Source organism: Lissotriton helveticus, chromosome 11 (assembly GCF_964261635.1).
Source record: "Lissotriton helveticus chromosome 11, aLisHel1.1, whole genome shotgun sequence".
Lineage (NCBI taxonomy): Eukaryota > Metazoa > Chordata > Amphibia > Caudata > Salamandridae > Lissotriton > Lissotriton helveticus.
This window is the reverse complement of record NC_136072.1, coordinates 770184937-770202969: the sequence shown is the minus strand read 5'-3', so window position 1 is coordinate 770202969 and position 18033 is coordinate 770184937. Positions and strand designations below refer to the sequence as shown.

At 42.3% G+C, this 18033-nt stretch overlaps 1 protein-coding gene across 1 annotated transcript in view; it reads right to left on the bottom strand.

Annotated features, from left to right (window-relative positions):
* Positions 1-4974: 4974 nt before the first annotated feature.
* Positions 4975-18033, bottom strand: part of BMP10 (bone morphogenetic protein 10) — a 67995-nt gene continuing 54936 nt past the window's right edge. Inside the window, exon 2 of the mRNA XM_078666652.1 lies at positions 4975-11252. Coding sequence (XP_078522778.1) covers positions 10303-11252 — 950 coding nt within the window. The 3' untranslated portion in view covers positions 4975-10302. The remainder of the gene's footprint in view (positions 11253-18033) is intronic.

Sequence of the window (18033 nt, the reverse complement as noted above, 5' to 3'; positions counted from 1 at the left end):
TGGCCTCAATACAATAGTTCAGTCCCCATTTCCTTTCTAACCTTTTGCATTGCTTTTGCATTTTTCATCCTCACTGATATAGTTACAGTCCACCCATCTGTAAATCATGCAGATAAACATCATTTTGGCTGAGAGAGTACTCAGTTGCCATTGTGGGGGAGAACCCACTCCACCAAACTCTATATCAGCCCATATGACTGTATCAAAAATGGGGATTGCAAGGCATTAATAGAATAAGCCGTGGCTACTGAAGGTTTGACCACTATTTGGGATATAAGAGGAATTTCTCTCTTACCTATGTTTTTTAGGGGAGTGCTGTTTTCGGCTGGGGCGAGAAAGCATGACCGGTGCCACCAAATGTCAGTAGGGTAGCTGATTTCACTATTTGGCTGATGTTGTACCAACTTGTCATCTGAGGCATCAGGTATTTTTGGGAAATTGTTACTGGCAGAGTCTACTTTCAGAGGCTTACGATTTCATATTATATGTGGGGAGTGATGGATGAAGAATAGGACAGCCACTATGCAGCTGCATGCGGGCATGGTATTATAGCTAAAACAAAGCAATGTTTGCACAAAGATGGCCTATCACCACATCTCCCTGGGTGTTTCACAACGAGGTTCCAGTAATATAGAAATTCAGATAAATAAACTATATTGAAAACAAGTTCTATAATTATCAGTATTTAGGGCCTTATTTATATGTTGGTGGTGCACTACTCTGCCCTATGCCATCATGATGACCCCCGGCCTGTGGATGAGACCTATACACCACAGGGGAACTGTTGTGGGTTGTCAGTCACAGTAGTAGAGGGTAACTTTTTATACCCAACCCAGTTTGGGTGACAGCATGGCAGAGACATACTGACTTAATGCATCAGTGCAGGGCTGCAGGGTTCATGTCGCATGTTTTCACACGTGTTGCCAAAAACTTCTATATTGCAAATGGGCAATGCACATGCCAGTGAGATGCAAAAACTGCCTCTCTGCCACTAAGGGAGCTTTGTGTTCATCGGTTTACTTTGTTGTCAAAAGAAGGTAGGGTAGGCTCTACCATAGGGTGACCCACTCATCTTAATTTGCACGGACTATTGTCTCCTATTGATGATTCATGGACATCTTTTGTCTGTGATTTCTGACAGCTTTGTGCTTTCAAGGAGAGATTTGTAAGGCATAGGCAATGTGGGCAATTGCCCAGGGCCTCGATCTTCTGAGGGGACCCTGGGAAAGTGAATTTTCTCTCTATTAAACTTCTGTCTAGTCTATTTGTCTGTCTAAACCCCTCTCCCTCTCTGTGTACACAGTGGTTAATTTGTAAAAAATATAATTGTTGTGGCTCTCGTCAGGAGGCAGCTTGCACCAGCCCATTTCTCCTGTTAGCCCTGCCTAAAACAGAACCAAATACCAACCATGAAAGTGTGAAGAGGATGCGGAGAGGTGGCCAGACCAGCCGACTTTGGAGCTGGAGATCCAGGATCAAGTCTCTGCTTCAGCTCAACATCCTGTGATTCTGGGCAAAACACTTAGGGGCCCATCCCGATGTAAAACGGGACCGCCCGCCATCAGGGGGGCGGTCCCGTGGGGGCCATTAGGATGCGCCCGCCACACTGGCGGGCGCATCCCGCATTTTTAACATTGTGGCGGGCGGCGGCCCGCCGCAATGCTAAAAATGCACATTGTGCACTTCAATGCACAACGTTGCCGCCACGGAAAAGCATGTCCCCGCCTTCAGCCTAATATGGATGGCGGTGTCTTACCGGCACCGCCACCATATGAAACCCTTTTCCGCCGCGGCAGACAGTCTTTCGGGTGGCAGGCAGGGAAGGATGTCGGGTGGACTGCACCGCCCTCATGGCGGTGGTGATCCGCCCGACATCCTAATGGGGCCCTTAATCTCCATGTAAATGAGTGTGTCCTTAATAGGTGCTCATGAAAAGCACCAGTGTTGATGATTAAGTGCTCGGACTGAGCACTGGAAGCCACCAGCTCAAATTAAGCACTGTGCCTACCTGTGACTCTGTCTCTTGACCCAGTCTCTTCTTCATGACTGTAAGGGTACCAACCAAGACAGATTTTAAGTGTATTTTGTGAGCCTATTAAAGTTTAAGATATAATTCAGTACTTTTCGGCAGCATGCAAGGTGGAATTAGCAGGAAATGGCATTAAATTCAAATTTGTTCTGTACATGGGTCCCCAAAGTATGTCTTGCCCATGGCCCCCAAAATCCTTAAGATGATACTGATCTTGAGCTGTCTCTTCTTGCGATTGTCCTCAGCTTAAATTTATTCGAATGTGAACCAGCTCTGTCAGTGCATGCAGAATGGTGGGCTGTCGGCTCCAGGGGTGTGTCTGGTGCCTTTGATTTTGACTTTTAGCTTCAAATGAGTTGGTAGGTAGGGAAGCAAATTTTGTTTGCTTTACTTTAATGCTATATTCCAGCACAAGATGAATATAAGTAATTTCCCTTTGACGTGTCAAAGCACTATGTCTATATACAAACTGTGTCCTGTTTTCCCTTACCGTCCTTTACCTGAAATATGTACACATCGTCATTGGTCACTGAAGTCCCAGGCCAAGTACAGCCCCTTCTGCAACTGACTCTCAGGGTAGAGAGGGAGAGTAGGCACAGGTTCTCAGGCAGGCATATCAGCACTCAGCAATTCACCAAGAGAGACATTAAAATTCATGTTCAGCGCAGTGCTTATCTTCACATGAATAAAAGTACTGTAATCACACAGTTGTACTTAATAGTTCATGATTCAGTGAACACACGTGAATATGTGATCCTGTGGGCCGTCTCGTGTTGGCACTATATCCACCTCACTCCCTCTCTGTCACTGATGATTTTAAACTGTTTTATTGTACTTTTATGATTGCTTTTGAAAATCGAATAAAGATATTCTAAATTACACTCCCTCTATCCCTACCCTCACCTGCCAATTCCCTGGTCCTGGGTTCCCACATGCAGAGTAATCAGTAGTAGCTTCAATCAGGGTCAAGTTTAGTGATTTTCTTCCCAGAGTTAAAAGCGCTAAGTCTTGAAGTCTTATGGTCAGTGCCAGGCCTAAGCCACTGTGAACACTCTTAAATTAGCATTACGCCTGGGCCAAAATAAGAAGGCAGCATACCAAATATACATGCAGTTGGGCACTGAGGGCAAAAGGGTCTCATCCTTGTAACATGCAAGGAATAAACCCAGTCCAATAAATTGGCCTTTTTGTCAGTATAATGTCAGAGTGGAAAATATGCACTGCCATCATACTGGCCTTTTATGTATCACGCACAACACTAACTGCTTCAAGTCATTATTACAAAACCCAGACCCATTGTTTTTATCCTCCTGGAGAGAATAAAAGGCTGAGTACGTTTTGTATTCTATATGAGCAGAAACTCCCTTTAGTAAAGCCACTGGCCATCCCACACCAAAGTCCCCACTGCTACCAATACACTTCACACTGTCACACTGCAGAACATCACTCTCCACAGTAGAATATCATGGAAAGAAATTGCCAACATTTTGCTCGATGACTGATATTGCAACCACAGAGCGAAACGTATGGTCTCTCCAGTTTTGTATCTGTTACAACGCATTATGCAGGCCCATCTCCACACTGCCTGTCGTGCAACTTTGACTACTCTTCTGAACAGAAGGATCTTTTATATTATATTTCTATGAGACCCTTCACTTTCCCATGTATGCACCTTTTTCATGCTTGACAATGGGAGTTACCTTACTGTCCCTTGCTCTGAAGGAGGAAGCTTAGGGCAGCTTGTTTTGTACTCCTAAAACCTTTTAACCATATTATCATTTTTTGAAAACCTCTTCCGGTTCAGTCCTCTCCAGGATTCTGCTCCACACTCCTGGTTGGCATGTGTGTGTGGCACCTGTGAGAGAGGCTAGGTGCCAGATGTTCGACTAACCTCGGCCTGGCCTAGGCCTAACTGTCTCCACAAGAGCACTAATGAACACTTCAGAGAGGGTGGTGGTGCACTTTGCTGCAGGTGGTACACTGAGAGTGGTGGTGCCTGTGCCATATGTGGTGATGCACTATGCCATTGGTAGGGGCATGCTACACTGTGGGAAATGGTCTGATGCACAGCACATGGTGATGTACTGTTTGGCCAGTCACTGATATGATCATGGAGTGAGTACTCATGGGATTTTTCCAACTGTTGTGCAACTTTTGTTATCCCTCGTCAATTTTATTTTAGGTTTGAAGTCTCTTACTTTGATGTTTTCAAAACTGTTTGACATCAGGTTTAAATGTTCAGAAACATAATCAAAATGCTGCTGTTACTTTCTCTCCAAAAACAATTAGGTAGATTCTAGTGTAAGTTATGTTCTTCACCCTGTGCTCAAGAGCATCAGTTTTCCATTGAACAAGGACATAATGTTCCACTTGAATGTACCATGCCTATAGGCAATCACATACATAATACAGTGAATAAATAGAGTAACATAAAATAATAAATAAATGTACTGATAAAGTAGTGGAGTATGGCCTTCTTCCCTGATTTGTCTGTAAAATTGATATTTTGTCCTGAATGTTTGCCTGAATTTTGACCTTTTGTCCTTAATTTTTACAGTCCTGACCAAAATTTGCCTCCATACCATGTGATCACCCTACTCTACAAGTGTGTCACTTGGATGCATTATGATATGGAGGCCGGTTTTGGGTGGTTTTATAAGAGTCACCTTTATTCAGGGCCCTGAGTACCCATATTGTACGGGGAGTGACAGTTTTAAAGCGCACAGTACAGCCTTTAGGCAGGGTCTGGTTGGTGGTGTGTTATTAACAAAATAAGACATGTTTTGCAACCCTTTCTTCAGGTGGGGAATATTGCTTTACTTCCATAGATAAAGTTTACTATGGAAAATGATGTAATTAGGGGCCACATTCCTCCAAGTAATAAGTAGATTGAGAGAAATTCATGAGATTATTAATTTTAATTCGAAAAAAAACTGAGCGTCTCTCCTAAATTCCTGAGTAGGAATACAGATACAAAGTGTCGGCCGCTTTAACCCCTCCTCTCTGTGATGCACCTTATATCGTGTGGTAAATTAACATAAAGGTCGTGTGTATTCATAGTGTTGTGGTTGAAGTTCTTGCAATTGGGTCAGTCCAAGCTCAGTGCTCTTGTTTCGATGCCCTCTCATCCTCGTGAGATCACGATCACATTTGAAGATTCCATACCCAGACCCAGGAAAATACGTCATCTCAAACGGGTATTCTAAAATTAAAAAAGCACATAGAGAGAAAACAAGAGGAAACATTTGGCAAGGTTGTATTTACACTCATTTGTACAATTCATAAGATTTCTACACACGTTTCAAAAAGTCTGAGTGGAGGTTACATCGAAGCACAAAAATAAATCTTTTTTTAACATACTGTACATTATATTACAAACACCAACAAGTCAATAAATAGTGTAATAAATAGGGGAGCGCGAGGGCGGGTTGCGTGAACGCAGCTGGTGCTGACTGGAGTTGGCGCGTGATAACAAGAGTCTTTTTCCCCTCTTCAGTGAGGCTGCGTCGATCCCAGTGAAGTGTCCAGCTGATTCCTTCGCAGACAACCCTTCTTATCATGTGCATTGAGAAGAGTGTTGCCTTAAAAGCGTAGGACAGATGGCTGAGGGGAGGGTGGGGGTGTACAGTAGGAACTGGCCCAAGCCAGAACGGACTCGCGTCAGCTGCACTCCCGCCAGGAATCCGGTCAATGCGCAGCTCTGTAAAAATAACGTGACGGGCCCATTGTTTTTCGACACGGACACCTCCTTATCATCGCCCCGATTTGCAGCAGGAAAGTGGCGGAAACAAGGCATGTGACAGTGTAGCTCGAAGCCTCCTCTTTTCAAATGTACATGTTCCACATTCATGTCCAGGAGAGCTCTGCTCTTTTTCTGCCTTTGCTCGTGTTCTTGGTAAACTGAAGGACATACAAAGGCTGTCATGGGCAGGGACTGACTCAAAGGAACTCATGGTTTGGAGATAAGCACAGAGCACTGCCAAATATTTTCCAAGTAAAAATCTATTTTTGTTGCAGTAGAAGAGCCAATTTTTACTCAGTTTGTATCATTTTTGACACTTTTTTCCAGAGGAAAATGTTATCTCTTTAAGCATGTCCTTTGGCAATGAGGTTCTTTCCTTGAGTAACATTTTCAAAGGTGTCAGCGTGAGGGATGACTTTTAAAAACACCCACTTTCTTACCATTGAACAATATTCATGTTATCAGACTTTACCATTGTGGTTCTTTTTAAACAATTTCCTTACAGCCAGTAGTGTGGTCAGTGTGTCATGGGCCCTAATCTAAGGAAGGAAGTGCCCCCCCATTACTGCACCAATATAAGCTACGCCCCTGCTTGCCGCGTATTCTACCTCATTTGTGCAGTATAAGAATATTATTGTTGGACTATGATCTAATGTAGAAATGTTGTCTTAAATATCAACAAAGATATGCCCCCATTAGAGTGAATAATAGAAAATGTACACCTAATGGGGCCATCTTTTTGTTAATTATATAAGGTTCACAATATTTTTGAAAGACAATTTTTCTGTATAGGGTATGCTGATATGCAACTGACTCCATTTGAATGAACAAATACTGGGACGATTGATGTTTTGGGTACATTGGAAATGTCGCAGGTTCATTAGAGAACAATAACACTGTATAATGTGAATGTTAGTCAGCAGTATCGACAATGTCGATGGCAGCAGACACATTCCATGATGTGAGTTTGTTATTTTCTATTCTCCATAGAGGTAGAGGTTAAGGAACACTAAGAAAAGCTGACAGAGCAGCATCAATATCAGGGACCAATAATAGTAGCAAATACTGCAATATGGGAACAGAGGGAGTAACTGCATGGAAGACATGATCGGAAACCATTGTACCTTTCCCCCTGCTATGGCGACGAGAGATATAAGAGTTCTTCCACTGGCCTGTTCTCTGAATATGACTTGCCGAGTCCTGGGTTTCAGAGATTTTTTTCTCTTCCTACCCATATGCTGGAATAGCTTGGGGCAATAGTATTTTTTGAAACAATAAGCAAAAAGATGAAACTATCCTCATTGTATTTCTCAAACTCATAAATTTCTCTTATGCAATTTGTAGGAAATCAAAGCGTTTTATCCCGGTCTCTCCGTCTTTTATCTGTGTTTACTATGTTTTTCGACTGTGACGTTGATATTCATGTTCCCAACCTCTGCCTTTCCTAGTCACTGATGTGGTGATAGAAAGAAGACATAGTCAATCCAGAGCAATTTTCTCACAAGGATCAGATATTCTGGGCTTGGTCTTTCTTGTACTTAGTGGAGAGTATATTAAAAATAGTGATATAGTGTACTAGTACATCCTTGTCCTGTCTCTAATTATTGGTCTGTGGTAGTGTTACTCCTTAATAACTGCTTTAAAAATATTTTTTTATATAGTGCTGTTTTTAAGTGCTATCAAAATAGGTGTTCCATTTACACCTAGAACGTACATGGTACTCAATTTACTATGCGCAGTGGATCAAAGGCAAAGTTGATCATGCCATGATTCAAACTCGTGGCTTCAGATCACGGAAATGTCAATTGCAAACATGAAACTCACTCAGCCATCTGACCAAATTCTGCTTTTCTTTTCTCTCTTCTTTCCTTCGTGATTTTCTTTCCACCTCATCCCTGTTATCATTTCTACTTGCTCTTCTACTCTAGCCTTGTTTTTCCACTTCCAGTGTCTACTTCAGATTCTTCACCACTCACTTTATCTCTACTTTACCAAGACTTGCTCACTCATGTTCTAGATTACCCTCTTTCCACTTTCTGTATTAAGTTCACTTCACTGCACACAGGCTCTCATTAACCACCATACTGGAGACATGGAGGGATGGAGACCAGAAACTGGCATCAGTTTAGTTCAGCAGAAATTGGGGTCAGGTCAGTTTTGCAACAACTGGCAACAAGTTCACTCCGTAAATTATGGCATTAGCTTAGCTCCCCATTCTCTATGCCTGTTCTCCCAACTAAATGACCTACACACGCTCCATAGCGTGCACCTCATTGAAAAATCTAGTTGCATGTCCCAGTCATCCAAAAAGTAGATCAATGTGTTGCCTTGAGTAGATCTGTAGTTTGTCTATTCTTTTGCTTTCTTAAAACAGTTAACTCAGCTAGAAATGATCCACCATAAAGAAAACTGCACTCGTGTTACCCACTCAAGCATCTACCACATTGCCTTTAAATTCTCGCTTGAAATATCTATTCTGCAAATCATAACTTTCAGTCCAAGAACCACTATTACCTTTGACCAATAAATTATCCCTACATTTTGACTCACAGTTGCCTCTCACTTCTCTTACCACCTCTCGGGTCGTTCATAGAAACAAAATCCTGCAGTCTCACCACACTATTTGTCTACACCAGACGCATTGTCTCTTCCTTTGATTTGATGTATTCTCATGTCCTTACTGTGTTATTTCCAGACCTTGGTGCAAGACTATTTACGCAGGGGCATTCTACCTGCTTTATCTGGTTAGAGTGCTTCCTGAGCTCGCGCTGATGGGAAACCGGCTTTTGGGGGGTTAGCTCTGTCAGCGACTGAAGGTGAGGGGCGATAGAGTAGGGAGGGTTATCAGTCTTACAGTAGCTTGGCAACAGCTGGCAGTGCTTTTAGAAATATGTTAACTGTATATACTGTATGTAGACTTCCTACCCTGGAACTAACTTTTCCGACAGTCAGTTCACTAACGGGAGATTACAATTATCGCAGCACCCTTCCTGACTCACCTGTGCATTCTGTTCCTGACAAGTTACCTACCACAGAAAAAAGACTGGAAACAAATTTATAAATCAGAATAGTCTGATGGATGTTCATTATTTTAAGGAGATGCTGTGGTTTCCTGAAAGAGGTAAATCCACTGCAGTAGGTCACTGAAGGCGGAAGCGCTTTCTGTAGTGTTTTTCACATTTTTAGGCTTAAATGTAGCAATGTCAGCAGCTTTTACTATAAACAGGGTCGGACTAGGGCACAGAGCAATTTGGCAGTGCCAGAAGCGCTGGTCTGACAGGTCATTGTGTGGGCTGTGCTTTTTGACTTTTTTTCGCCTGTTTTATGGTCTTATGAGCCTGTTTCTACTGTTGATTTCCCCAATACTACCACAAACATTGCCTGAACCTAACCTCCCATGCAGTCTCCCAAATCTTGCAAGAAACCTTCCCAGCATGCCTTTCCAAGTTCAAAACTGTCCCTATGTGCAAATGTGGGCCACATTTTTAGCTATCTGATTTGCTAATTGGAGCCAATTTCATTTTGCTGCCTGGGTCTATTTAATGTCCCAGTCCGACCCTGCTATCAGACCAGTATTCTCAGTGTGAAATATGACAATACCTCGAGTTTCTCTTTACTCAAGTACAATTAATACTAAAACAGTGTTTTGTTATAGTTCACCAGTTTTAACAGCTCTTTCATACCTGACACATCGAGGCCTCCTTTAAATACATATATTAATTACATTATAACATTGTTTCTAGGTATTACTGGAAAACATTCCCTTTTATTTTCTCAGACAGTCCCTTCGTTACTTATATTTGTACTTTAGTATGAGGTGACAAACTGACATTGCCCTTTAAGGGTAGTTTTGGTTATTTGGCACCATAAGCAAGGGCGGTACATTGCAGCTAATATCTCCGGATGCTGCATTTGTTCTTTTCCTGCCCTGCAGTGAACAACACCAGGATAACGAAGATACGCTTCGCTGGACGGGTCCCACACTTCTTGAAACCACTTGTTTTGCATTGTACGCAGAACACACTCTGCATTTCTGCACCATAGAACAGATAGATTGTCAACAAGTATGTGGGAATTACCACTACAGCTCTCTGTCTCATGGGCAGTGGAACCCCATGCAACAACAGTATACTGGCACCACTATATAGTGAAAAATTAGCATTAGATGCTAAAAATAAGAGAAAAAGTGGCACTCCCTGAGAGAAATATAGAGCAATGTTTTCCTATAAAATGAAGAAAAAGTTCACATTACGCATACATATAAATATGTATAGTTTTTGAAGCAGATATACATATATAAATATTTATATTTTTGTGACCAGAGAACATAGGAGAACCTATCAGACCGTCATGTGGGTCTCTAAAACTTTACATCTAAGTGGGCCTGTTGGAAACACGTGAAAATTGTTTACATACAATATGTACACACATCATTAAATAAACTTTTAAATATTAAATCAAAACTGTACAAATTTACAGGTTTTCTTCATTAAATATTGCCCCAAGAAATATACATGCTCTATCTTCTTTCCTATCTGCATCCACACTCAGCTACCACCATGCCATCGTACTTGAACTTGTACGTGACAACCCCTTCATCTAGGTAGAGGATGGAGATGGGATCAAGCTTCGTAGGTACACAACAGGCTTTTGATGCCTTATGAGCATTCTTCAGATGCACCAAAGTCTGGACAATGGCATGCTTTGTTGGGGTAACATGCTCTGTCAGGGGATAGGAGCACACCCCACGGCACTCATATGCCTCGTACCCTGCTGGAGCTATGATCCAGGAATCCCAACCGATCTCCTTAAAATCGATGTAGAGAGGAGCCTTCTTGCAATAGTTCCCTTTGGCATTCCTCCTGATGCGGGAGGTGGAGTCATAGATGATGTTAGACCGCATCTGGAGCAATGCTTCCTCACTTGGGCCGTCGTTCAGGTTGTTCGCCTCCAAGATCTCCAAATCTAGGAGCTGTTCATGATCGATCATCTCATTTAGCTCCTTCTTCTCCTCTTTCTTGTCATTGCTCTGGTCATTAGAGAAGACGATCAAGAGGGGAACATGCTTGGTCTCTGGTTTTGTATCAATGGTCATTTGCCCATCGCCAGGGGACTCACTTACATCATCCACAGTCTCCATGTGGACTTCAAGTCTGTGGGTGGTGGTGCCAGACCGATGCCAGCGCCGAATAGCCTCAGTCAGGTCGAAGGTTTCCCAGTCACTACTGGTCTCGTAGACCTGCCGTGAGGCCAATTGCACCAGTTTTCTCCCAATGCCCCCTTGATCCACATCTTCATATCCATGGACTTCATAAATTGTTACTTTTCTATCCACTCCATCGTACATCATGCGATCCCGCTCTACCAAGGTATAGAGTCGCAATTCTGCCATAGTGATCTCTTCATGGTGGGGAATCGAGACATTAAAAAGGAGGGGATATGTTCTCACTCTTGTCACATCTCCAGTCTGTGCAGATTGATCTAAAAAGTGAAAAATCAACACAAATTAGCTGAAATCTTTGACATTTTTAATGACAGTGTATATAAAATTACAGTGATCCTAAAAGCCTGGATTTGAGACACAGCCAACATAACAATATTGAAATACAATGCCTGGCAAAATGAAGTCATGAGCAACATATATCTGCCTTACCTTTGCTTAGCTTTACCACAAACTAAACATTTTGTTAGCACTAAATTCCATGATTGCCTAATTTTGTAACTTTTTTAGTTAAATTTTAACACTTGCACAATACAAATGTTGCAATAGAAAGCATAGCTCATGTGCATATCCACCATACTCATAATTTCAAGATAAATACAGATGAGTCACTTTCAGACATATTCTGTCAGTTGGCTTTGGGTAACCTGGCAGTGCCCGCTTTATGCTGGTGATACCAGCGCCACAGCACCAGTATTCCACAGCCACTAAACTCAGGAGGTCATAATTAAAGTTTCATATACAAATGAGCATTGTGCTTTGTTGTCTGTCTTTCATTTCCACAACAAGGGCAATTATGGAAATGAAAGACAGACAACAGTGCTCATGGTTATGCCACGCACTTGCAGTCTTGTGTTTGATCCAGAGTTTAACTGTCTTTATAGACTAGGTTGGTGGAGTAGTGAATGTCAGAAGTTTGCTGCTACACTTCATTTCCACTTCCAAGCACATGCACAGGAAGCAGAGGGAATCTGCGACAACGACTTAAGGCGAGAATCACATGTCATTAAGTGGGTCCGTCAAAATGCCCACATTGATGCTTCCTGAGCCCCATGCCAAAACCTGGCAAAAAGGTATGCCTGTAAAGCTAATTTTACTTAAAATCTACAAATTGTATTCTATACAATGAATACATTTAGTACATGTGAATAATTATGTAAACAAAATATGTGTATTTTTTAAAAAGTTATGATTGGCTGATGTTTTTTTAATATCCATTCCCTATATGTATTCCATATTCAATGTATATGATATTTGAGAATATCCTCTATACTTTTTTTTTATACTCTATATCTTTAATATGAAACCATAGAACTCACCATTTTTTGGTAGAGTGGAGGTATGCCAACAAAGATTGTTTCACTGAGTGCCACCAATGCTAAAGCCAGCCCTGTACCGTGGATATACTTTCCTCATACCTCTGTCTGCCCATAGTATTGTATCCCCTCAATCTGAATCTTTATTCCCTGAAAGACTCAATGTAGTCCCAGATTTTTTTAAACCAATCACACTGTGCTCACCAACATCCAAAAGGAGGAGTGTAAACCTCTCTTGGCAGATAGAGGCATCAAGTTATTCCCTTTACCAACGACAGTAGATGACTCTTAGTCTCTGTGTATCCTTCTTGTTTCACCAAGAGTTGATGCCTCCCTTTCAAGGCTGTCAGAGAGTGCAGTATAATTGGATGATATCCAGAGGCATTGTGGAAACTCCTCAGGTCCCTAGATGAACTTGGCTGAGCAGTGAAAGATTTGCGTCTCCATGATTAGGGTGCCAAAATTGCATCTTTTTGTATTTTCTTTTAATTTTGTGAATTTTGCAAAAATGGAAACTCTCACAGGAACAATTAGATGTTCTAAAGTAAAACGTGGATGCATCCAAGTGGATGGTGAACTTGGGGCGTGTGGTGAAAACAGAGTTAGGGAAAGACTTGTAGGAGAAATTGAGGAGCTGCAATGGCCCAGACTAAGGACACAAAAGTGTATGGCTAGAGGTTGTTGATGTAGTAATTAAGGGACTCTTTTGTGACAAATGGTTCAGTCACTAGGAAGCTCTACTGGAGGGTTCAGTTGGATACAATTAACAATAGTCTCTGGGTAAACCTACCCCTTTGGATTGACCCAGAAATAGTCTTAACCCCATCTTTTCTTGCAAATATGTTACCAGTGAGAAATACAGAGAATCTCTGGCCATTAAATCTCCCTAAGTCTTCCTCGGGGGAAAGGCTAGTCACTACAGAGCACATGCATGTCCAGTCTTCCCCTCACCCCGCTCTTCAGTAGAGGGAGCCATCATCCTTGATTCAGGTCAGGAGGAACTCACCTATTTTTGGGCTTGGTGGGTAGGGATGGCAACAGCAAGTCAGTCACTTCCTGAACATGAGAGCTGTGGAAAGCTTCAGCAGGTTTGCAACCCTAAGAGGTAGCATCCTCCTGGAACACCCACCAACATAAGTAAGTGCTGTTCACAATGGGGCATGCTGTGCCTGTTAAACAGTCCGGCGGCATTGGCACCTCTGCGATTCCTATGTGACAAGGTGGCAAGAGACCTTGATAGAAATGTCCTTTCAGGCCCTTCTCTACCAGTTGGGTAAGATGGTTTAGTTTGACAATCACAGGAAAAGGCAGACTTCATTCCCCAATCAAGGTGCAAGTGTCTCTGGAGAACCCCCTCATACAATATACCAGAACAATATTGTAAGGTCACCAGATCACTTAACACCAGTGTCCAATGGGTGACAACCAGCCAGCCCTCTGCCCTTTACCATGCTAATCTTGGATCCAGAATTGACCCTGAATCCCATCAGAGAGATAACCTGTGGATGGGTGTGTCCTATCACGAGCTCAGATTAATGAATGCACAGATTCCTACATGCACCCATGCACCCAGCAGCCCGGCTCAAGCTAGGTATAAACATTACATTTTGAGTCCATGCTAGGTCCCTCACCAATCTCTATTGACCTACACACAACCGGGGACATACACATGAATCGGTTCATCAAAGAACTATGGTACACGCTATACAAAGATATGGCAAACCCCTTCAAGCTACACCAATATGGAGCTGCAGAGGGAATAAAGTGAACAGGTCGCCCTCCTCTCAACTTCCGTCAAATACACAAAAGACCTGTCACCTCGGGCTCTTAAACATATACAAGTGGATGTGAAATTTTTCTTTATTCTACACCAGTCACTCCTCACTTTCTTAAGAGGTAGTGTCCTTCCACTTTACGTGCCCTATTTTTTTAAAAATTGTGTTTTTTAACAAAAGACAGTCATATATCCCATCTAGTGTTTAAAACTGGGAAACAAATGGTGTGACTACCAAAAACCACACCTATAGATGTGCTTATATTACAAAAATTGTGAAAAAAACAAAAATGGCACCTCACGTGCGCACCAACAGTCAAGCTTGCTGATTGGTACTCACCAGCTATGCTCACTTTTATCATCATCGGTAGCCATTTTGCTAAAAAAAAAAATTGTATAAAGTGTCCCAAAAAATAGTGCTAAAAAATAATTCAGATTTTTTTAGCACTATTTTTTTGGACTACGGATGATTAATTGGAGTAATTTTGGTAATTTTCATTAACTCTTTTCACACAAAAATTATGTAATTATTCCAGTTGATGTATTTATGCATAATTTGGCATAGAAATCCTACCACAGGAGCACATCAATGACAAGGGTAGGGGCTGATTATAGTGGCGGGGAGACCGCCACCGATATTATGATGGCGGGCGGACGTGTGGCGGTCGTAAAGACTGACTGCAATGCATCCGACGGGCTTCTTGAGCCCTCCAGTGCAGCGAAGGGGCTCGTAGTCCCTACAATGCTGGCGGTACCTGTCAGGTACCTCCATAGGGATTACAATGTCCCTTTCCGCCAGGCATTTCATGGAGGGTTACCCGCCATGAAAAGGCTGGCAGAAAGGGACATTGGAGGACCGCAGTGGAGCCCCCTACCCCCTGGCCCTTGGTTGTGGGTGTTGGAGCGCACCTATGGTGCCCCCCTTCCATATCCCTGTACCATGGTGCCAGCCATGTAGTGCACTGATATGTAACATGTCCCATTTTTACATTGCAGCGGGTGCTGCAGCCAGCAGCACCCGGCGCAATGTAAAATATAGGCCACGGCGGTCGCATTGTACTGGCCTACTATGGGACTGCCAACAGCATGTCGGGCGTTCCCAATCCCTGATACGATGGCGGATGGACTGAAGTCCGTCCACCATCATAATCAGCCCCATAGTGAGCACAAACTGCTGCTAACTGCTGCTGTTTGTATTCTGTTGCATTTAGCGCTATTATTCTTCTGTTTTGATGCAAGGGTGCATTTTGCACTAAGAAAAGAGCGCAAAATGCTGGTTTACACTCCTCACATAATTCCACATAATCACCCTTAATCTTGCTGGAATTTTGTATAATTATGTAACAATAATGGCTCTGATCAATAGGACTGGATGAATTTGCAAACATTTCTCAATGCAAACTATGCATGCTATTTGGTGAAAATACAAAAATAAAATGTTTGATATCTGCAAGAAAAATGTACGTGAGTTATGCTCCAGAATCTATTATGCTCAATTTATTTTTCATGCAATTTGCAGTGAACATTGCTAGTGCAGTGCTTGTGCAGTACATGTAGCCCAGGCATACATGTAAATTCATAGTTCCTGCAGTACATTTTCTGCTCAGACTAGACTTCCATGAGCGAAAATTATCCCAAAAAAGAGTATACGTTGAAAAAAACATTAAGGAAAATATTTGAAATACACAAAACCCAGTGACCAGCTTACATGGCGTTACGCTTCATAAGAACAATTGCCCAGGATACAGAGCACCTTTATCAAGCTTTACCAAGATAGTATTAAAATAATTTTGATCAGCTGACATAGGTTATACCTCAGACTACCACAGACTACCATACAGTCATCACATTGTTTAATAACATAATAATTATTTACCAAATATATTATATATATCTATACATATATATGTCTATTTGGCACTTTGTTGTTAAATGCACCTTATTGTACAATACATATAATTGTTGTTTTAATATCAATGTTAAGGGCTATTGTTAGTGTATACTGGTCGTTCGCAACAATATTTCCTAAGATTTGGCTGCTCTGATCGTTGATATTTTCATGCACAAGCACATTTGATCACACTTTCATCACCTACTTATAGTGTTGGGAGCAGTAAAGTGGACATATATACAAACTAATACTAAGCAAGTAGCTGTGATAAGGCCCCTAGTCACATTAAACAGAGTATGGACTATTGATGCACCACCCTCTTCCACAGCTACGTGGCCCCACTCGCAGCCATCGTCAGACACCACAGACTCAACATCCTCTCCTATGCCGATGATACCCAGCTGATTCTCTCCCTCACCAATAAACCCACAGCTGCCAAGAGCAACTTTCACAATGGGATGAAGGCAGTCGCCACCTGGATGAAGGACAGCTGCCTCAAGCTCAACTCAGACAAGACCAAAGTCCTCATCCTGGCTCGACCCACACTACCTGGGATGACTCCTGTTAGCCAACAGCGCTCAGAAACCCTCCCGCATCCAAAGAACATGCACAAAACCTCAGCATCATCCTGGACTCCTCGCTCACAATGAACCGCCAAATCAACGCCGTCTCATCCTCCTGCTTCCACATGCCCTGCCTGCCTGAAAATCCCCACCAAGTCCAGGAAAACGGTCACCCGTGCCCTCATCAGCAGCAGACTTGACCCTGGCAATAAACTCTATGCAGGCCCACCCAAAAACTCCTAAAGAAACCACAGAAGATCCAGAACGCCTCCACCAGACTCATCCTGAACATCGCCGGTTGCAGCCATATCACCGGGCCCCTGAGAGACTTCTACTGGCTCCCGATCAACAAAAGAATCACCTTCAAGCTTCTCATGCATGCCAACACTGCCCTCCACAATGCCGGACCTGCATACCTCAACCACTGCCTCTCCTTCTACACACCCACCAGACATCTCCGCTCCACCCAACTGCCCCTGCCACCATCTCACAGATCCGCAAGACCTCAGCTAGAGGAAGATCCTCCTCTTACCTCACGGGGAAGACCTAGAAGTCCCTGCCTCTACATTTCAGGCAATCACCATCACTGCCCCAATTCAGGAAGGATCTCAAGACCTGGCTGTTTGACTGAACCGCAGATTCCCTCCCCCCACCCCCACAGCGCCTTGAGACCCTAGCAGGCTAGTAGTCACACTCTACAAACCTGATTGATTGATGTAATTGCATGTTTTGTTAAGAATTGTTCTCTGCAACATATATTTTGTATCTAGTTGAGTACGTGTGCAAGCCATGAATCATGACAACGTTGATTCTAGTTGCTAAATGCAATTTAATAATGCAAGTTATGCTTTTATGGATTTTATTTTTATCTGATTGTTATAAAAATGTACATGCTTTTATGGTTTAAAGTTAAACAGAATAAAGACAATTACAATATAGATATAGATGTATTTATATATACATATATATATTTATATATAGATTTTCTTTTTATTGACAAGATATCTGACATTTCCAATGGCTGCCATGGGCTACCTGATCGAGGGGGTGTGTCAGAATATTGGGTGCCACAACTCCGTTAACAATGCATGCAAATGCCAAATTCACAAAGAACCACTCCAATGCTGCTAGCATTCTGCAATATTCATTTATTGGTAATCACCACCATAATGCGTTTCAGCCACTCTCACAGCCTTGATCCCATGCCAGAGCACCATCTTAGTGGAAGTATATATACAAAAACGTGCATTAGGACTTCCTGTATAGACAGAAAATGAAATGCAAATTATCTTGAGAATTGATGTATCACAATTAATTCACATGCCAAACGTACACACTGTGACATTCATTATATCAAATAGCACTGTGAAAATAAACTAGAATTATGCCAAAGTGGGCCTTCAATCTTAGAGTCAAGTTTAATAACTTATAAGCATGAAAATATGAGACAATTTAAGGATTGATTATGATGCAATGTGTAAAGGCTCAGACATACGG